We start from the raw sequence: 22,901 nt of genomic DNA on the forward strand, positions 1-22,901 counted from the left end.
CGTTGAGTTGTAACCAGCCAAACATAATCTAATTTGCAGATATTGCATATCATATACACCACATCTTATTCGCATATACCATGTTATGTTCACGTATAAGTTGGATATCACAAGCTAACTTGTAAAGATAACTTGAGGGGATATTCCACAAGCTAACTTATAGAGACAACTTGCGCGGATATCCCACAAGCAAACTTACAGAGATAACTTGCGCAGATAATCCACAAGCTAACTTATAGAGATAACTTGCGCGGATATTCCACAAGCTAACTTATAGAGATTACTTGCGCGGATATTCCACAAGCTAACTTATAGAGACAACTTGCGGTCAAAATCTCTTGGTTGCGTCTAACTATATGGAGACTTACAAAGTGACACGAATCCAACCATCATATTTAACATATAAGCGACTAATATCGGTGAAGACCACGTCCCCGCAAACAGCTACAAGAAAAATCTGATTCAATTTGGGAGACATCCTAGTTTTAAAAGTCTCGTCTGGGAACTGTAAATTTATAAATCTGTGATGTCTTAATGCCACTAGGATTTAAAATCTTTTACCCTCCTATTTGTTGTTTTTTTTTCCCTATCCTATTTTCAATAGTAGAATTTTAACAGTTTGACATTAAAAAGAAGAATGACATCATTAAGTAATGGTTAATGAGTTTAATATTTTAAGTCAACACTTGGAAAACCCATCACAGAAAATTAACATTGTAATTAACAAAGGAAAAGATGACCATTGAAGGCACATGATGTCATGCTTAGACTTGATCAAGTCCTCTACCTTGTGTTTGAAGGAACGTTAAATCTGCGATATCTCCCAAATGGAATAAGATATTTCTTATCTGTTTGGGAAAGTTGTTTCATCACAGTTATCTTCATCACAGAGACCTACAACGATGATACTTTTGTGTCTCGTTTCTATTATCCTTCTTAGACTTCTTTGTCCAACAAATTTCATTGTTATGCCCTAAATTTCATAATTCTTTGTGTGTCTCTGGTGGATTAAAGGAAACCGAAACTATGTCGAGCGCGCGTGATATCAATCTTTCTGTTGTTTTTTTTGGGGGGGGGGGGGTGGGTGGCAAATTCGTCTCAAATTGATGGTTTATTTATAATATATATAAATGTACATCAGCTGACATTTTGCCGTACTTAGTGGAACCACCCTTTTGTCAAAATTCATATAACAGCACATCAGTTGAACATACAAATTCGTACTTATTAGAAAATAGAAATTTAGTCATGAAAGTTTTCTTTATAGTCGTCGTCCGACCAAGTCCTCTCCAGCAACAGAAGTGTATTTATACCGTTTCCCACCTTACACCCACTGTGACCCTGAACTAACTGCAAGTGGGTGTGTGAGTGGGGCTCAACTGTGCAGACGTAATAAAAGTAACTAATATGATCAAAATTGACTCCTATCATTATAAGTTAGATAGCTAAAAGTGTAGTATGCGGTGATGGTTATATCTGTATCTTTGTGTTCATAAACATTATGTGCGTGTGTGCGTGTTTGTATATGTGTTTAACTGTTTATGTGTGATCAAATTAAGATATTCCTTTCTCCCAACTAGCTGAGGTACACCGGATTTTCGGGACATGTGGGGCGGAAATCGTTTGAATTATAAATAATTAGTCGTTGAAATTGTATACGAGCAGATGGAGAGATCTTCATAGCTAATCAGTCTGACCGTATTTATTTGATCTAGCATATTTGAATTGATCATAAAAGATGCGGATGATTCCATTGCTATATGGTACTATCTGTACAGGTACGTTATTTGCTGCAGTCATGTTTATAAAGGAAAAGCAACGTAGTTAAAGCATTTTGCATCTTGACTTTGTGTTGGTTTCCTCAATGTGACATTGACTTAGAAAATTGACTAAAATCCTTGTATTTTCACTTTTGTATTTCCTATTCAACTTCTCTTTTTTAACAATAAGGGCCTCATCAGGCCTCATTCGAAAACAACAAAGAGCTGATGGCGAAATGTAGAATTGTCTGATTTCAGCCAGCAATATTGATTTAAAATTGAAATTGAGGTTCCGGTGTTTTCTTTGAAATCAACAAGTTGAAACAATCTGGAACTGAAATAATATGAACTCAATTCATTCGATTAGACTCCTTCCTCTACCCCTCAAAAGAAAGTTTTTTGCTTTATGTTTATAAATTAACAAATGAAGTCGCGTTAACACACAAAAAAAGAAAAAAAAGTAGTGTCTTACTCACACCGAGTCAATTTTCATTGACGCCCTCTATTTTCTCACTTAAGGGCGCCACAAACCTAAAAATCATTAGTGGTCTACGTATGTGACAGAGATAACTGTCATCGAGCCACATGTGCTTCAGTATTATGTTTTTCAGTATTTTGCTGCAATGTTTATTTTCTGTAATGGGGATTGGTTTTGCTACTGCTGAAATTTGAAATATTAAAGCTAGTAACCTGGCATTGGTTTCAAGTCTATAAACATTTAACATTCCAACTTGAAAATATGAAAATATGAAAATATGAAAATATGAAAATAAAAGTAAAAGAGAAAGTAAATGATTTTAGATCCTAGAAGCACTATATATGACATCACAGATTTACAAAATGGCAGCTTCCAGACACGACTTTAAAACTAGGATATCTCCCTCACTTTTTTTTGTATTATTAGTTTTTAAGCTGTTTGGAGAGGGGGGTGTTGTTCTTCACAAAAAAAATCCGTTATATCAGCTAAAGATGTTGGTTGAGTTTGTGTCCACATTAAAAATGTGATCATATATATAAATATATATATATAAATATATATATAAATTTATATATATATATATATATATATTTATATAGGAAGGAACACTTATATATATATATATATATATATATATATACATAAATCATAAATTTAGACCAAAGGTTTAGACCACTTTAGGCCCTCCAAGAGCAGCGTACGAAAATTGTTTACTATTGAATAAAGTGGTTTGATTACAAGTGAAGGAAACGTCAAAAAGTTACACGGTCATGATACCGAAATTGAAAGTGCCATGAATAGCCAGTGTCAGCTATCCAGTGAAAGGTAGGGTTAAGCTAGAGGGAACTTTTATAAGGACGAAGAGACCATATTACTTTCACGATTATGAACTTACTTTATAGTTATGAACGTACAGAGATACAGTTAGGAATACTGAAACTTGACCTAATTAAAAACAAAACTTAAAAAATGATACGCCACCTAGAGACTTAGAGGATAGTTCCGAATACTTGAAATTTATTGATTAAAAAAGTGCAGTCAATTTATAAAACATAAGCTACATCCTGATAGCATGTTTCATCGCGAAGGTGTTAAGTTGGTGATGTTGTGATTAATGTATCTGGCAACAGACGAAATGACATAATCATGACCAATGATTTGAAAATGTCTCTGTTTTTCTATGTAATGTAAAAAACACTTAAAGCAAACATATCTAAAGCAAGGTTCAAAATATTGAGACCTAAAGCACTGTAGAATATTTACGTCTTAAAGAGTCACATCGCCTGCCACCGTAATACTCGTTTCAACTAATCAGTAGAGAAAGCCACTATCATACGGTGACGTCTACAATAACAGAAACATCTTAACACAAGTGAGTCGTGTAATGGGATCTAAGGAAAAGGTAAGCCAAGTGAAAAGAGGGCGCTCGATCAAAATTAAAGGCTCGCCATTGTTTACCGGGATCAGTAGAAAATTGCCTGCCGCCCCCATATCGGTAAGCATGTGCGGATTATCATCACGTTGCTTATAGCGACATTCTGGTTTCATGAGTTTCATTCTGTTTTTTTTTTTTTCTGTTGGGGCTTTTATCTTGGAATCTTGATCGAGGCGGATTTTATCCGTTGTTATACATTTCACATTGTTGTTTGTGGTTTTGTCCAACAAATGATTATATATTTTAAATTCTTAATATTTTCATTACTGAATATTTAGCAATTTGCTTGGTTTCAGCATCCACCATATTTGAACAAGGTCTCATTTCATTTTACTGCGCTCGTGACAAATTAAGAGTAAGAGCTCAGAAAAAATGTCTTTATAGTTCTGCAAGACAACGGGAATAAATAAAATAATTTATTGGTTGGCTTTCCTACCTTCACTGGTCCGATACTTTTATTTCGTCCTCCCGGCATGCCATCTTCCCTTATAGCTGAGGAAAAAAATTAGACGCAAAGAAAGAACATTGTAAGTTGAGGGAAGGGACCAAAGGGGAGGAGTCTATTCCTAACTTCAACCGCACCACACCTTCCAGTCATTTGATAAGGATATTTATTAATACTAATGTGTGGAAGCAATTACGAGTCCATCTTGAACATCCAAACAGCTAGGCTCGGAACAATGTTCTGTCCCTTGCGTTCCTTAACACCTGTGAAGCACGAAAGGGAGGGTATATGTACGCACTATAAGGGAGTGAAGACTCGGGCACAAAAAAACGTCTGATGCCGGTAATCTGACCTAGTTTCGAATGAGGTGTAACAGAAGTGTTAGACACCACCATCGATCCCAGAAACTACACACACAGCTTGCTTACGTCGGTAATTAGACACTAGTGTACAGTCAGTACATACAGCTGCGGTCAATACCCACAGCACAGTGTACAAACGATACAGCGATGGATATCTCAGGTCCAGCTAAAGATAACAAGGTATCACGTTTAATCACTGTCTGCTTTTTGTAGCGACATGAACAAAACGTCACTTGCAAGCAACAGAAAGTTAACATTTTTCAGATGGCGGCACGCGGTTTGGGGCGAGTCTTCAATGCCTTTCACATTACTTTAAGCCGTGCAGCGAATTGGATGAGTTGTAATTCACGTGTGTGTGTGTCGGGGGGTGGGGGTGGGTGGAGGCATTCTCATTTTTTATTTAGAAGCAACATTAAAATGTCATTTAGTTTGCAAGGCTTAGGAAACCCACTTTCGACCTAACTTTATATTTAAAGCACAGTAAGGCGTGTTAACAAAATCCGGAATAAATTTTCATGAAAGTGACGGTACCAATAGTAATCTTTTGAAGTTTAATAATGTCATTCGTCACAAAAAGAGAACATATTCCTAATCTTTCCAAAAATTGGTGGACTGAAGGATATTACATACCTCTCAAGATTTTGAGGAAAATTTAACATTTGGAAGCGGTTTTTGTCATTAAATTTTTACTTTTCTCTTATTTTCAAATCTTTCGGTCGAAGGAGTATGTTCAGGATTGATATTTGCGTGCTTTTAACAGGTAAATCAAATTAATCAATTTCTCGCCCACATAACTTTATTTTTGAGACAGATTATCCAGAAGGTCTTTGTTTATTAAGTAATTATCTTAGCTAAAATGATACTCGATAGGTTTGCTACAATTGTCGAGAAGGATCACAAAAAGCAATGTGTGTTGGCTACGAAATTAGTCACAGCCGAACGGTCCCGATAGTGATAATAATGCAATAGCGCCACTAAATTAATGCGTAACCTGAAAGCAAAGCAAGGGTGCTCGTATCTTGCCCTGACTTGGGTGAGTGAGTAAACAGTCAAACACCATCTTCATTCAAGGTCAAAGGAAATTCAATGCATATTTCTAAGGATTCAACCTCAACGCAAGGACTTCCGGGGAACTGAAGGAAATAAGGATAGGATATTAGGCAGTGACGCAGGTGTACACAATGGACTTGGATGTTGTCAGACCTATACCGCAGTGAAGCTCAAGGTAATGCAGATTAGAGACATGAATACCCGAATACCCATAGGGATCGTTATACCATGTTACAACAGTCACACACTGGAATGCCTCGTGGGTTGTATAGATTTCGTGAAGAGAGTAATAAAAAATATTTCCTTCATGGAGTCAAGTGTGATGTCCAGTTCGTTTCGCAAACATGTCTGGGCTGTCCACGTTTTACCGAAGAGGAGTGTTACAAATTAATCAGTACACTGCCCTTAATTTAATTTTCTAAAGAAAGATGTGATCAAATTGTAATGACAGTGGCATGTACAAAGGAGAGATCAACTGGGGAGGGGCATATTCCTTTCCCTTTCCCCACCTCCATCGTCAGGCGAGGGGAGGGGGGGGGGTCAGTCGGGAGGAAAACGTTCAATCGGGGAATTTTGTTCAATAGCCAAAAATATATACTATCACAACCTGGTGTTTAGACATAATTATAGTATAACCTAAATATGTCGCAGGAATGAATCATTTTGAAGTCTATAAGTTTGATTTCTTTCTGGAGGAGGATCTCCAAACCCTCTCCCCTTCCCCATACACATGACATTTGCATTCAAACACCCCACAGGTCCACCCCTCTGTCGTAACATTTTGATCGCCATATAGCCTGCCCAGAAAAGTTCATGCCCTTACTAAAACCAGGCGGGAGAAATCCTGTGAGCGTCATTGATTAATCATTGAACAGAATATTGTAATCGCCCAAAAATATTAATATAACCTACTGGCACTTTGCTTTTTTTTCTTAAATTTTTATAATTATTATTATTTTCATCATTATGAAAGGTAAACTTGGCTATAGTAATGTGATTAACTCCAGCTGGTATACAGCTTTAAAGGAGATTTAACTCACAATAACTTAACCAACATTGATTGTAACACGCACGGTTACAATAAACGATCGCTATAAATTGTATTGATAGCATACTAACACATCATATATTTAAGTGATATGGGAGGTGTGTATCGGTTTATAGCATAACGAGTGGTGGTTGTGGAATGAGAAAGTGCCCATCTGATGTTGTGCCCCCCCCCCCCACTTTTTGGAAGCTTCCTACCACCCTGATTACATGAGAGACCACAACGTTGAGTCATCACAGATACTCGTGAGTAAAAAATGAGTAAATACTGGCGAGTAAAAATGTGAGTAAATAGGAAAAAAATAATCGTGATTTTTTTTTTAACCTACAGTTATATCTATGTAATTGAATTTTAAGTCATTCTAGTAGTTATATTAAGTCATATTTTTCCTTTCATATTAATTTTTGCTTAATATTGTTTCGCAATTTCTTTTTTTTTACAGACACTTAATTTGTTTTATCCGAGGTTCCATTTACTCGAAATGAAAGAACTAAATGAATCGTATACAAACTTAAAATGTCACGATCCAGTATGCACATATATATATATACTTGCCATGTCATTTGGTCTAACATTACGTAACGTTACGAAACGGATGATAATGGACGCACTCTTGCGATCAATGTCGAATAAATGTGTGGGTTAGTCTTCCAAGCTAAATCGCTGAGTAGCCGTTACAGGTCCATGATTACACAGTAGCAATGGCGCTGCTCTATCATATAAACTCTGTTGTAACTCATGGTATACCTGCATGTCTTTATTTTATTTTATTCTTCCTTTTTTTCCAGCGAATTCGAAAGTCCAGTTTCAGCAGCCATATACATTGACCGATATGTCCAGTATGTTTTTTTTTTATCTCTTCACGAATCGATATATTTGCTTTACTTACGACCTTGAGCAGTCTGGTCGGATAGGATTCCTGTATGGTAACTTTCATTACGTCAAGGTTGCAATTAAGAAGAGAGTTAATATGTATTGCATTGCTTATGATTTGGTACAGATCTGCATAGGAACACGCGATTAAATATGATAGTACTTCTTATACTGTTTATAGGAACACAAACGGTCTAACATGCCTATATATATGTCATATATATACATATTTATATATGTGTATATCATATACATAGGCCTATATATATGTCAAAGATATATATATATATATATATATATATATATATATATATACATACATACATATAGATATATACACATATATAGATATATACATACATACATACATACATACATACATACATACATACATACATACATACATACATACATACATACATACATACATACATACATACATACATATATATACACACACTATACCGTGCTCAACTTTGATAGGGCGTAGGCTTTTGTTGTGTTTAGGTGTGATTTTTCTTGGTGGCGGTAGATTCGATTTGATCAACTTTTGTCCAGTATTCGGGAAGCAATTTGTTGATGATAGGAGGGTGGGGGAGGGGGATAGAGATAGGGTGGGGGTGGTGGAGGTAGGTACAGGGGTGATATGTTACCAAGGCATCCACCTCGCGCAACTTATTAGCATATTGTTATCATAGTTAAAACATTTCTGCATATTTCTTTCACAAATTTCATTACTTCAGGATAAGCAGGTAGAGAATAATTGTTAACTTGGAAGCTCAGTTATTTGTAGGACACCCATGGAAAATAGTAAGCAAGATCAATGTCGTATCTCACAGGATACGGAAAGGTTACAACCTCACTCTAAACACGGTAGACAGACGGTTCTAGTTATGGGGAGACAGGTAAGTGAGGCAACAAAGTGAATTGTCAATCAGTATAGCTAAAACAATTTTGCTCTCACCTTTTCGATTCATTCCAACTTGGAGGCACTTGAGGAGTCTACAGTATTGACAACGGTTCCGTTTCTGTCTGGACATCATGCAGTTTTTATCCTTCATACATTTATACACCCTCCTATTACAGATGCTTCTCTTAAAGAACCCTTTACACCCCTCGCATGAGACAATCCCATAATGAAGTCCAGTAGCCCTGTCTCCGCAGATGAGGCAAGACTTGCTTTCTTCAGATGGAGGAGAAAACTGCATCGGCAGGGTGGATGATGATACGGTAGGGGAATGGGTGGACGGTCCTGGGGAGGTGAGTCCACCAGCTCCATTGTCGGGTGCTGGATGAAATGGGGCTGCGTAAATTCCGGCGGGAAATTCGAACCCTGTAACGAAAATGAAAATCAATATAAATCATTTTATGAATTTTTAGCCATGTGACGTCAGTCTCCTGCCTCATGACTATTCATGCTTGATCAACTTGTGTCCAACATATTGGACATGGAGGAGGAGCAGGAGCAGGAGGACGAGCAAGAGCAAGAGGAGGAGGATGGAAAAGGAACTATCATTCATGTCGTGGAAGCATCGCTCGTAATTTGATTGAAATGAAAAGCAGCTGTTAAAGACAACCATATACTTTAATTTATGAAATCGGCTTGCTACATTAACTTTCGCTATCTGTATTTTCATTGTTTTTTTTTTCCTTCAAAGTTTCAGCAACTTGTTGAGTCGATGACACGGTCAATGACACGGTCAGAAATACGGTTGGCATAGTGACTCTTATCGACCACAAAATGGATCTTATTCACTGCGACTTATTCCTTAACTATGTAATACAAATGTCACATCGACCACGGAACTGAGTCAAAAAAACACCAGGGTAGTAGCTGAATCTGGCCATGGTAGCAGAGATTTCTCAATAGAGTGACATACCCTATACCAAGTTAAACATGGTTTCCTTTACGAATGCATAATCCTTCTAACAATGATGAATGTATGATTAAATGCCCAACGGGTTGCCATTCGTTTCAAGTTGATTGTACCATTTTTCGTACTCCAATGCACTTCACTGACCATTCCCCCTTTCTTCAATCTTGGTCCCATTGTCCATCGAGGCCGTCCACTCCTTAATACCTTTAAGGGTTGGACTTCTATTGTGTGCGGCTCATCTGCAGGGTCGATGGTTTTACACATTGCACATGACCCAACTGTCCAAGCCAGCAAATACAACGACAATCGTAAGCATCTATTTGAGTCAATCCACGGGTCGATAGGCGGACAAAAGATGGAAGAACATCAACAGATCCGAAAAAGGAATGTTTTCAATGAGCATGGTCACAGAATAACAAAGGATGACTCTTTCAAGAGGATAGAGGCCTTTATAAGACGTAGTCCTGCAATAATTACCTTACCGTTGTATGTAAACCTTCTTATACAGTATAGTGTTTGCATTGCCTCAAAGTATACAACGACTGCCGAACGGCAGGGCCAATGACAATATACTACCGACTTCATCTTTGAGATGTCTGGCCTATACACCGCAGTTGTATACAGTATACGTAGGAAAAGAGTTTCCCCCATCTCGTAACATGTTTAAGTGGTGGATTGAATGGGAGGAATAATCATGAACTTGGTCGAGTGGAGGTGTGTTTGTGGGGTGGGGAGAAGAAGGAGGGGGAGGATGATAACAACCTCTCCCTTTACCGCTATCAATCAATACAATTGTATACAATAACAAAAATGAAAGCTTGGGAGGAAGAACCTCTTCTACGCAAGTGCCCTGTGGTATCCGTTCCTTGTCGTACCCATGGAAGTGTGGGACAAAGGGAGGGGGAGGGGGAGATATCCTCCCGAAAATAGCTGAAAACTGATACAACCTCAGCCCGTATTATATGTATGTAATATCACCCTGGGCCACTAAGAAAATAGGAGGCACGTTTAGAATCTGGTAATGATCTCTCTCTACTTCATTCACACCAAACGTACGCATGCTATACTCTTTACAGTCGTTTCTGCTAATTGTAACAGCAACCCTCACTGGCCAGGTTTGGATATTTACTTCGCTCCTGCCTTACATGTCTCCCCACAACCTTCACACTCTCGCTTCTACCGTGCCAAGAGTGAACTGGTAACCCTTTTTTCAGCGAGAGTGCTAAGGTTGTCGGAGGTGTCCAGGTAAGCGTACGTATGCCTCTCATATTTCGATCACGTAACTATCAGTAGTCTTCGAAATTTCTCAGAGTGCCATTTCCCCCCAAAGCGTTAATTCTCCTACGGTGGGCCACACCGTCGAGTTGTATTATAGTCCTACTAAGTGGTTATCGGGAGGCCCGTACCGCCCCGATTAATTAAGGGTATCCCGGAGAGTATAATATCAGTTACATTTCTTCAAATCATTTGTGTACATGCAGGGGAGATACCACTAGATACTGTTGGGGGTGGGTTGGGGGTGATACGATGTTATGTCGTCCAGAGGATGGGTGGCTCCTCCTCTTTGGTTAAATGAAGGTTGCTTGGATACAAAATAGTACTATATTTTGAGTGCTTAGGTTGTACATACATGTACAACATGTTGTATATCGATGTAATGTACTGCAATATTCTGTCTGACAGTGAGGGGGGTTGGGGGTTGGATAAGCCCCTATATTTTATTCTGTGGGGGGGGGGGAGGGAAGAGGCTAATTGAGAGCATGAGACATGATATCACAATGCGAACATATCGTGACGTCACAATGGTCCAAATCATACCATTCCCATCCCCAGACTCTCCAAATGAATAAACTGCATAGTTAAGACGTTGGTGTTTCCACGAAGCAGGTGACGATTATTTACAAAGAGTGGAACCGTAAGGTTTGTATATCTATGTGAGCAGTATTGCGTGTGTAGCCAAGCTTGGTACTGAACTGCATGAGCACATTGTCCTGAGCACCACTCGGGGTCGGCATAAGTGTACCCTACGCGGGGCGGGTGCAATAATGATGAGTGTGTATAGCCACACAAGAAGGGTATAGCAGTATTTCTATTATATTAATCTCCATGGTTGATGAAAATAAATGTCAAACCGAGAGGGAATACCTTGGCAGATACAAATACTCTTGCCTTGCCAGTAGAAGACATAAATGCAGCAATCACGAGGTCCGCCAATAACTACGGTGGTATTGGGGAGCCATAGCAGACGAACGGATGACACACTAACCCACAATCTTTTATCATGAGTTTTTAATTTGAGCGTAATACGACCTCTTGTGTTCTGGACGTGTTAAAAGCTAGTGCTGTAAATAAAGTGTATCAACAATTTGACAATTTTCATCACGTTGTTATTTGATTAAACTTGATCAAACTCATCAAATACCACTATTTTGAGAGAAATTCATAGTTAAACAGCGACTCCAGTAAGTCCCCTAGTTGTCAAGATGAATAAGTTACAAAAGGTCTTCAAATCGACAAGAAAATATCCTAACTCGTTTTTGACTCCGCATAAAATCGTCACAAAACAGTCCTCCTTCTCTTACGTCTCGCCAGAGCAGCCGTACAGTCACGATTGCTGATTGGCTAAAATAATTAAAATAATTTCTAGTTGTACCCCCCCCCCCCCACCTTACATCTGAGTAAAAGCCAACATAGCACGGGTAGGTAGGTCATTTTGTCTGTCCGAGGCTAGACATTAATCGATTTTATATGTTCAAAACATAATTAAAACTGTCTACTATTTCAAACATCAGAGGGCGTCATAAACAAATAGCAAAGCCATGACGAGAACCATCAAATTAAAGATACGAATCTTTTGTCTCAGAAACCCAGTATAAAGTTAAAAACAGAAGAAGCATTCGTTAGAAGGTAAAAAACAAACTCATCTTGTTGAAGCATAATTGACCTTGTATTAAGTCTAGATAATTATTGTCAATATGTAGGGAATCAGGGCTATAGATGTCTGCGGACACTTTATGACATTAACATCTTTAAAGAAAGAAATGAAATAAAAAACACAAGAGAACTCTTCAAAACAATTTGTTATCACTTTGAAGGAAAGAGCCAGGCTACTGCCAGACATCTGTATATGGAGTGAATGTTCTGATAAGGTGGAAATGTTACGCAACTTCTTCCAGACTCTATGTGCTCTGTGAGACAGTAAGGAGTATATTTAGATCTGGTTCACTTCCGCTCCCCGAATTTTAGTTCCAATTCGTAATATTAGATAGTTTTGTTTATGCTCGTAATGATCGGTCAATTTTATGGGTGCGCATTGCTACCAAATAAAATAAATAAATAAATAAATAAATTAACAATGAAGCCGAAATTCTCTTGAAATCCCTACCCAGATGTTTTCTAGTTCATTCAGATAGAATGGAAGGGAGATTCATGGTGTCGCACATAGTATATGTTAGGTACTGTGGCTTCTGGCGGGTAATGATCCCAGCAAAGAAATGGTTATAGTGAGATCACTATGCTTCGACAATATTGATTGCTCAGATTGTATTGTATAAATTTACACAGTATGGTGCATTCCTGGGGTCCCTTGTTCGAATCCAGGCCCGGGGAAATAAATCCTTTTCTCTTTTGTTAATTTATAATTTGTTTATAATTCTCCACTCCGTTTGTGTGTTGTTGATTTTGGCATAGACACAAACAACAAATAAACAAACTTTTCAAATACTGCGTTTTTTTATGTGTATGTAATTATGGAAACTTAAGCGCAGTATTTATAAATACTCCATTTTATTTTTGTTTCTAAATGGCAGGAACTGGCTTCCATAAAATTCAAAGTGAACTTTGTGATTAATATTCTTTATATGCCGAAACGTATAGGTAGAGCAAACCAGGACAGTTATGTTATGTTGGCAGTCTAAAATTTAAGACATGACACGTCAAATAACGTTTTTCGCCAAAGTTCCGTAGTTTTAATGAGTACGAATCAAAACGATTGTCTTTTATTGATATCGAATTTTACGATGGTTGGTCATCAAATAACAGCGACATTTAAGAAGAATATAAACAACTGAATAAAATGTCTTCATTGGAAAAGGGTGGGGAGGGGGGGGGGGACGGGGAGTCGAAAATTTCAAGCACAAGTAACTCGATGATTCGAAGTCTACAAAACCTTGTTCAATAAGGAAATTCAAAACCGTTGCATCTTCCAAATAGAAGAGAATATATCCAACCTTTGATACAGGAGTTTTTAATCACACCTTTCTGTAGATCACAGAAGTTAAAACAATGAAGGCGGTGCTTGTTGATTTTTTAAAGGAGAAATTTTGTTAACGTCAATAATAGAGATGTTTAGGATAAACAAATTCCCCATACAGCTATTTACGAAGAAAAAATGTTTTGGCCGATATCCCAATACAAAAAGCATTTTGTCATACGTACGATGTTCTAGTACCGCTATATAAGAGGTGAAAATTGGTTTTCCCTTTGCTTTATTTTGAATATATCATGGTGCAAGTCACCCGTATTATTACTGAGATCAATGCCGGTGATATGGCAAAATTCCACCATTGTAGCAACATTTGTAAGATGCCATCCCTCTCAAAGAAAACAAAGTAACGAATAAAGTCAAATATGGTGGTAAGTGTGATGTCTTCTTTAGATTTTCTTAGCCGCCTTCGGTTTAGGATATCAAAGGAGACGTTAGAGGCAGAGTGCCAACGTTGTGGGGCGACAGGTAAGTGGGAAAAAACGAGTTAAAAACGATTTACCTACCGTGCGTGCAGAGTCACATGGGAAGTGATGACGGTAAATGGGGTTTGTTTCTTCTTTATACTCTAGGCCTATGATAAGATAAATAGTGTATGGCATATGCCTATACTTGAATAATCATAACTCGCTTTGAGTCAGTTTAGTTTACATACTACAGTAGATAATAACTAAGAGGACATTTCAAGTTTTCAGCCTTCACTGCCATACGGCCATCATGTAACAGTATAAATGCTATGTATGTTGTTGTGTCTGCAGTATCGTATACAGTTTACAAGGTCTAATGTAAACTGTCCAATTGGACTGATTAAATACAATTCTTTATCTAAGGATTTTAGCAAAGTTATATCGGGTAACACGTAGGTCCATGGTCATAGCACACGAACATTAAGTCGGATTATTAACCTATCGTGGACTTTACACGCTTAGGCTGCAGTGGCGCTGTCAAATCCTAATCCTTGTATTAGGAAATACATGTATATATATATATATATATATATATATATATATATATATAGAGAGAGTACATATATATAAACATATATATATATATAATATATATATATATAAATGTGTGATCCAATCAGCTGTTCCCATTTTAACACTCGTAAACACCCTTCTACGCAATAAAAATTGTTTATCATTGTTTCTGTTCCATGAATTGTAACGGTGTTGTTGGTTTTAGCGATTATAAAGGTTATTTATCATGGTTTTCAGTGGACAATCCTTTAAACTCACACTGCATGTCAAAGTACATGACCATGGGTCTATTAATAGAGCTAAGACCACAAGCCTTTGAACCCCCCCCCCCCCCCCTCCATATAATTATCCTATCTATATGTACACATTTAAGGTATACTGAAGTATAGGCGGTTTTATAAAGTTCCAAACAAAAACAGTTTGAAATGTCAGTAAATATTATCAACTTTTTAGATGGAACCAAACAGTTTTGAGGATGTCCCGTACAGATGATCAGTAAATATTTGATATTTGGATCAGGAAACTGTTTCATCTTTTCAATGCCCAAGTCGAAATTTAACTTAAAGGAAAGTTTTAGTGCAAACGAGTTAGACAATTTAATCTGATGGGAGTACTATGAGATATAAGCAGGTAAAAGTAAATCGTTTACATGCCATAGTTGCCATCGACCAATTGTGGCATATGTGCCATCGACAAATTCTGGAGAAAAAATTGAATCGCTATACGAACAAAATTCACAGCATCCCTCTGAGGAAAACCTACTCATGGTAACAAAAATTCACTTCAGATTTGTTGAGCTCAGAATTGGGTATAGGTCCAGAACGGTACGCGGTAATGTCAATTGCTAGTTAACGCCATAATTAATTTGTCATTATCTCATTAAAGCAAGATTTCGCGTATTGTCAATTTATGTTACCATTCTAAAACAAGCAGACTACTAAAAATTATGATTGCACACGTGCAATTTACGACACTCTTAAGATTTTTTTCCCGCCAAGGAAAGGTTATAATTAAACGAATGGTTTCAATTTAATACATTGTTCAAAAATCTAAAATCTATTTAAACAACTTCCATTTGGCTACTTCTAATTACCGAAAAACTTTAACCAGTATACTTCAAGTCAGGAACAGAAAGACAGAAATTAATTGGGTTAATTTTGAGTGGAAACAATGAATAATCATGACTAATAATTTTGTTATTTTCGCTGCAGATTTAGTAAACGCGAAGTCTACAAGTTTTAAATTTGTTTCCAATTAAGAAGATCATGAATATGAAACGTCTAATAAAATACATTGAATCAATCGCAAAACTCAATATATATATATACTAAAAAAAACATCTATCGTGTGACACCATGAAAACAACGTTTTTTTCATATTCCTAAGTTTTTAAATAATCCTAAATTCCAAAATTTAGAAAAGTAAGACAAATCCATGTGCATGAGGATTAGGTAATTGGCTAGCACCTTAGACCGTTTCAGCAATACTGACAACTTTTTCGATTTTTTTTACTACTGAATAAGATACACCATACCCGACACTCCGATGCCCCCCCCCCCCCCCACCGCTGCCTCCAGCGCACGTATATAAGTCATGATTATTACTTATCCAAAAAAACTGAATCCCCGTGCCAACTTTCACTCTGATCTCGTCCTAAATGAATTATTAGAAAACGTTCATGAATGGAACCCCACCCCCTCCACTCTGATATAGCATTTATGATTCAATGTAACTAGTTTGTTCACATGAACAACTTGGTTGAAATTTAAGACCACAACGACAAAACAATCGCAGCCTTGGATCCCTATCCCATGGGTCCACTACCAATGGGACCCCTTCCCATGGGTCCCCTACCTTTCCCACTTACTTCTTACAACTGTCGTTCAAATCAAATGAGTTCAATTAACCTCGCATATGAACCAACACAAGTGAGATGTTGCCGATAGATGGCAAAAAAAGTTACGTATTTCGAGCAGATGGACATTGAGTTAGATTTATAAATATTTATAATCAGATAGAAAAATGACATTATCGAGAACATGGGTTACATACTCTCCATCATAACATGCTACAACGTGACAGACTGTTTTCTTTTAACACCAATGCATATAAGAACTCCTTTAAAAAACATTGTTCGATTTATAACAAACAGTTACATTTGTAAGTTATAGTACACTTCTTTACTTTAAAAATAAATATAAAATATATACAACAATATATCACAATATACTGACACACACAAGAAAGAAAAACACCTTTCTGTTCAATGGCTGTTAGTGAATTGGGTCACCATCGAACACACCAATTGAAATAACGTGGACATTACAACCAGAGATAAAGTTAGTCGAATTCCCCCCCCCCAAAAAAAAAATTATCAAATATTTTTTTATAATACGTACTCTGATGCAAGGCGGCCCTCTGAGCCTCCGTTGGGATAGCATACGGCCCCCATCTTCTAAAAGGAAGCATCTTTGATTTTTGTCTTTGATTTTTCCTTAAACGGGAAGTCAACGAAAATGTCCAAATCACTTATAATACCTCTCTCTCTCTGTCCTTTTTTTTACTGTGGTCAATCTCCTATCTGTGTGTACTTGGCCGTTGCAATTACGGCATGTTAGTTATGCGGCGAGTTCAACACTACTGCCATAACGTTATACATATATACCCGCTGCCCGGAATCTCAGCTCACTAGCAGACGTAATTACGTAATCAAGCTAGTCTTTACTGACCGCTTCTTTTTGTCATGACCACGATGGTAAGTGCCCGTTGCATTCTTTTCTACAATCAGACGACAAGAAAACCTTGAGCCCAATCCCCACAGCGATGAAAATAGCCTTAGATTACTTTGTGAAACGCAACTGTCTGAATCAAGGTTATTGGCAAGCTGGTCCACTTTCCAAATGGGGGGACATTTTTACAATAATTCAAGTGCATTACTCGATTTTAACACTAGTTCTCTGTTTCGCTACTTTAAATGCATGCAAATAATATGTAATTAATACACGATTTTTAAAAGAAACACCTAACTGATATTGTCTTTGTTCTAATTAATGTTTTATGAGTTGGGCACGATAAGCTGTTAGTGTATTCTCACCCGTGAGGTTTTGCAATGGAACAGTACTTTATAGTGTTACGTAATCATTAACTGGGCACCCTCGAAATTCGCTCACCGTTATTCATGACTTTGTACACACAAAGAATTGATAAGAATGCCGTCGGCAATGGGTGGACTCTCGAGAATAGAATCTAGTTAATGAGATCCAAGTTGAACACAAAGAAAAAAACAATTCTTTGTCAAGTTGCAAAAACAAAGCAAAGAAATGATTTCTTTAATAATAGCAAATATATTTTAAAGGTCGAACAAATCATTTGATGGTATATATTGGGTAATGTGGTGACGTCTCATATCAGCACAAACACACACACACACACACACACAAAACATTGAAAAAGACGACAAATTATTAAGAAGTTGTATCTATCTTGACCCCAAATCTCAACTCATCTAGTCCACCTCGCACCCCCTCCCACCTTCTCCACCAACCCCATAAAAGAAAAAACAGAAGAAATGCTTAACCCCAGTTTCCAATTATCCCATGATTATTCCAACATTAATATTGTTAGTATCATGTTCAATTTTCGTAAAGGTGACTAATTCAGGTCTTCTGCCATATTGAAAGGGTATGGAAAGTGGAGGGGTGGTGGTGGGTGGGGTGGAGAATTGTAAATTTTGATTTCTTTCTTTCTATTATGCCTATTTAGCGGGCTACTATGAATGATCATAGTCCGCATGGTCCAATCTGCTGCAACAAACAGGCGAATCTTTCTAGATATAAATATATACATATATGAGTCATATCTTATTTCTCTGGTTTTTTCTAATGATATATATATATATATATATATATATATATATATATATATATATATATATATATATATATATATATATATATATAAATATATATATATATATATATATATATATATATATATATATATAAATATATATTTATATATATATATATATATATATATATATATATATATATATATATATATATATATATATATATATATATATATATATATATATATATATATATATGAACGTATATATATATATGTGTGAATGTATATGTATATGAGGTCGCTATATCCCTCAAACATCACCAAAATTTCTGCTTCTCCTGATAAAACCATTTCCGAATTATGTCTTGATCCTCGACGTCCAAGAATAATTTTGGATGAACAGAAACTCTGCCTGGGAGATTATACATTAGATTGAAACACTGTACAGTTTTGTTCAACTTACGCCATTTTCTTTCATATATTTGTATAAACTGAAGGATGCCGAAATGCATACCAAATGTGCTTTCGCAGCGTTTGAAACAGTTTGAGGAATAGGTTGTACCGTATATTAATACATGTTATACATTTTAGTTCTTTACATTGGGATTTTGTTTTATAATATTATGTCTGTCAGTGGGGCTGTGGGTTGGGGGGGGGGTGAATTATCTTTTTGATTTTCTTCTGGGGAATGAAGGTCCCTCCTGGGGGTATATATACGTGTTTATACCCCTGCTTTAGATCTATACAGTATCTTTATGAGTCAACGATTTTGGCCAAGATACCGAGGAAAGAACAAAATGTGCTAATTACTCGCAAGTCAAGAAGTGGCGGGAAAAGGGAACTCATTTTAATTAGTTTTAGTTTGGATAATGCTAGGTTTAGAGTGGGAGTTGCCATAGCAACTCCCTGGTTTAGACAATCCTCTTGAGCAAGACAATATAATGTATTAACAAATCGGATTATCAATATGTTCTATACTATTGTTTGCGTGAAAACCTTGAAATTGTATTAATTACCGTCTTTGGTGACAGCTCGTAAACATCCATGAGATAAGACGAATCCGTCTGCTTTAACTGACTCGATTTCTAGTCATCGAGGTCACATCATTACAGCTATTTCTTTATTTTCGGCATTTGTTTTTGGTTGCTATGAAATCTAGTAATGCAGAATATGCTTTATAGACACAAAGAATGAATCCGAACCTGTAACACGTATTGGGCATATAATACATATCCAAACTTAAGTTAAAAGTGTATAGTCTATATATGTTTTAATAGTTCGAGAAAAAAAATAGCAACAGAATAAAAGGGATGTTTCTATATACCTATTCTGCTTTTCAAGATCATTCACCTGTTAAAATATCACGAATCTCTGGAAAGCTCCTTTAACGCTAAATGAATGATAATGTCAGCTCCTCAATTTAGGCCTAAATGTTTATACATTGTTTTTTTTTGTAAATTCTAATAACTCGCCCGAATCATATTCTTTAAACTATAAAAATTAATAACACAACCCATTTGTTCGTGACAAATATGTAAATTGTTAAAAGAGTAGTCCAGGACAAACATTTTTGTTGTTAATATATATGGAAATAAAGGAAAAGAAAACATTATTTATCAGTGTGCAAAAATGACGTCACATTGCTCCAACTTTGGTACGAAAGGTGGCAACTTCAACTGTCAATATCTCAAAAACGGTAGATAGGAATTGAATGCAAATTTCACAGAATGCTGAGATTATGTTCCTCTGTAACATATCAAAAAGAATTTTTATCTGGACTATTCTGTTAATATGTAATTTTAAATCATAAATGTCGTATGTTTCCAATTAGAGTTTTTGTGTTGCATCTGAGAAACCGACCTGCTCTGTATATGAGAATATATATAGGGCCTATTAGAGTCACTTTAAAATGGACAATTAACCTCAAATGTTTAAAGGAACATTCCTAAAATATGAGCTATTGTTAAAGAAGTACTACCTGAACTAATGGAAGTGGTGTTTGTTTTTGCTTGTGTTTATCAAAAGTGCTTATCAAGCCTAATGGTGCCTAAACCCATCCTATTCCAAATAAAACGAATTAGATCGCCTGTAATATCTCTATAGCTATTCCGATTTTATGTTATTCAGCTTTAACATTTGCTATAAATCTGGAACACTCCTTTAAGGCTAAGATGATAATGACGTCGGATTCTTAATGCAGGCCTAAATATTAATGTAAAACGATTATTTAGTGTATTCTAATAATTCAACTAAAACATATTCGAGTAACTCCATATGAGCGACAGAACAACCTTGGAAGATATTCATCATAATTTGTCCTTAAGAAAAAAAAAAACATTTGCAATACATTATCAAAACATTTCGAAGCCATAAAACTGTAAGGTTTTCCTTTTGAGCTTTATGTTATACATCTTCTGAATTAAACCAAAGATCTCTGTGTTAAAACTAAGTGGTCCAGCCACTTTCATTGATTAACCTCAGTAGCTAGAAGGGTTATAGAAACACAATATGGACTGATATCAGTGGTTTTAAGCCGTCGACAACGTACCAAACTTATTCTTTCGCCTATAGAGTTATCCTTTAAGGCAGGGGTTCCCTAATAACTGGGGTGCATGAACCCCCATGGTGTGCGTGAGTCCATCCCAGGGGGTTCGTGAGACGTTTCTGAAAGTCAAAACTAGAGTACTTTTTGTTGAACTAAAATCTGATATATCATATAATTTAGTAATGTACCTATCAACAAAATCTTTTCGCGTTCCATACGCATATGTTGCCATAGTAGTACCGTATATACCGTGCATTTTTCATTACATTATTACACTATGAACTTGATCTTTACAAACACTGTTATGCGTATTATAGTATAATAATGACTCAGATCGTGTCTGGAAAAGTTGGGGGTTCGTGGACAACTCTGACATCCACAGGGGGTTCGTGTGTGTGTGTGGGGGGGGGGGGAGGATAAAGTGAAGGAAACCCTGCTTGAAGGGATCGCAATAAAAGAGATTTTATTACCAAATCCAATCATTAATATTTATCAAAGCTTAACCCAAAAATAGGTTGATTCAATTAAAGTCTCTAGAAATCGTTTGTAACATAAGTCCAACAAACTTACAGATACATTAAACAATATATGGTACCACGACAATACGTTATAAACACCTCTTTCAGAAATTGCATCTCTCAGAAACATCTTTCTGAAATTGCAAAAGTAGACATGATTCTGCGACGTAAACTGGTATAAAGATCACCTTCTCTTGGTCTTATCAAGGTTACGTGGCGAATTGGGGAAAAAATCAGTCATGTTAAATGATTTCCGGTTAGTCATATATAAGCATGTAATCCTGATATTTCTAAATGGCCTCGGTGACAAAGAAAGGGAAGAGGTAACTTAAGGGGTCTATTGTTCTTAATTGTTGTGACTAACGTTAGACTCATCGACATTCTCGCACAAATAAATGGCCTATGCATGTGTTGCTGCAGAGTGGCTCCGAATTACCATTATAACTTGGTTGAATGTACCGTGCACACTGCCAGAATGCTAACGTAAGCACAATTTCAAGGTGCCCACAAATTGTTAAGATCTTTTTGTAAATATAGTTAGCAACTATCAAAAATAAGAATAATTGTTCATTTTAATATATTACCAACTTGCAACAAAACTACAAAAGTTCCTTAAATCAAATGAGTAAGAGCATTGAACAATGTTGAAATGACAAATGATTATTTATCAAATGTCATCAATTTAACAGCAAAATGATAAATAAAAGGTTATAAGATTCCCGTATTTCACCAATTCAATATTTTGCAGCAAAGCGATAAATAATACTCACATCTTAAAGTCATCATTATGATTGAACAGAGTGCACCCATCTTGCTTTGAATCTGGAAATTCACACAGAATTACCACTTTTTATAGGCATGCCTTGCCGTAAATAAGAAATGAATGTCTATAGCAAGTGGTATGACAGATAGATATTCAAATAAGTTCAACACACCAGACAAATTCCACTTCACCACACTTGGGTAATACGCCCTCATTGAAAGTTAAACAAAACCAGTTTATACGCATTGCCACACCAGTATAATCACTGTGGTCGAGTGTCACGGACATCGGTCATGTGACACAATGGTCTGGGGTTCGATTTCTACCTTCACCCGGTCGTGAAGTCGAATTTTTCTGGTGTGTTGATCTTCATTAATTTAATATACATCCGTCATGCCACTTACTACACATTTGTTTCTTATTCATACGGCTTGGCTTACTTATGAAAAGTGATAATTCTGTGTAAGTTGTCAGATTCTCTCTGTACAATCATAACACTAGGGTAATACGCCAAGTTTTCGCCACATGTATATGCTACACCTCAGTAGGCAGTCATGTCATATGTCACATTAAATTTCTCATAACACGACAGGGTACATCTTCACCAGGAGAGTCTGCAGTTTCCATACTGAACCTCTCTGCACATGTGAC

General features: G+C 36.6%; 1 protein-coding gene and 1 long non-coding RNA gene across 2 annotated transcripts in view; one reads left to right on the forward strand and one right to left on the reverse strand.

Moving 5' to 3' along the window:
* LOC139963980 (nuclear receptor subfamily 6 group A member 1-like) overlaps window positions 1–17,379 on the reverse strand; it is a 44,758-nt gene extending 27,379 nt beyond the window's left edge. The window contains exons 1-3 of the mRNA XM_071965257.1: window positions 16,972–17,379; window positions 8,416–8,784; window positions 4,110–4,165 (exon numbers count right to left, since the gene is read on the reverse strand). Coding sequence (XP_071821358.1) covers window positions 4,110–4,165; window positions 8,416–8,784; window positions 16,972–17,041 — 495 coding nt within the window. The 5' untranslated portion in view covers window positions 17,042–17,379. The remainder of the gene's footprint in view (window positions 1–4,109; window positions 4,166–8,415; window positions 8,785–16,971) is intronic.
* On the forward strand, window positions 6,827–9,252 carry LOC139963982 (uncharacterized). The gene is made up of 3 exons (XR_011791809.1): window positions 6,827–7,504; window positions 8,195–8,356; window positions 9,110–9,252. It is a non-coding gene; the product is annotated as an uncharacterized lncRNA (long non-coding RNA).
* Window positions 17,380–22,901: the final 5,522 nt, after the last annotated feature.

The sequence above is a fragment of the Apostichopus japonicus genome, chromosome 22 (genome assembly GCF_037975245.1).
Source record: "Apostichopus japonicus isolate 1M-3 chromosome 22, ASM3797524v1, whole genome shotgun sequence".
NCBI classification, from domain to species: Eukaryota; Metazoa; Echinodermata; class Holothuroidea; order Aspidochirotida; family Stichopodidae; genus Apostichopus; species Apostichopus japonicus.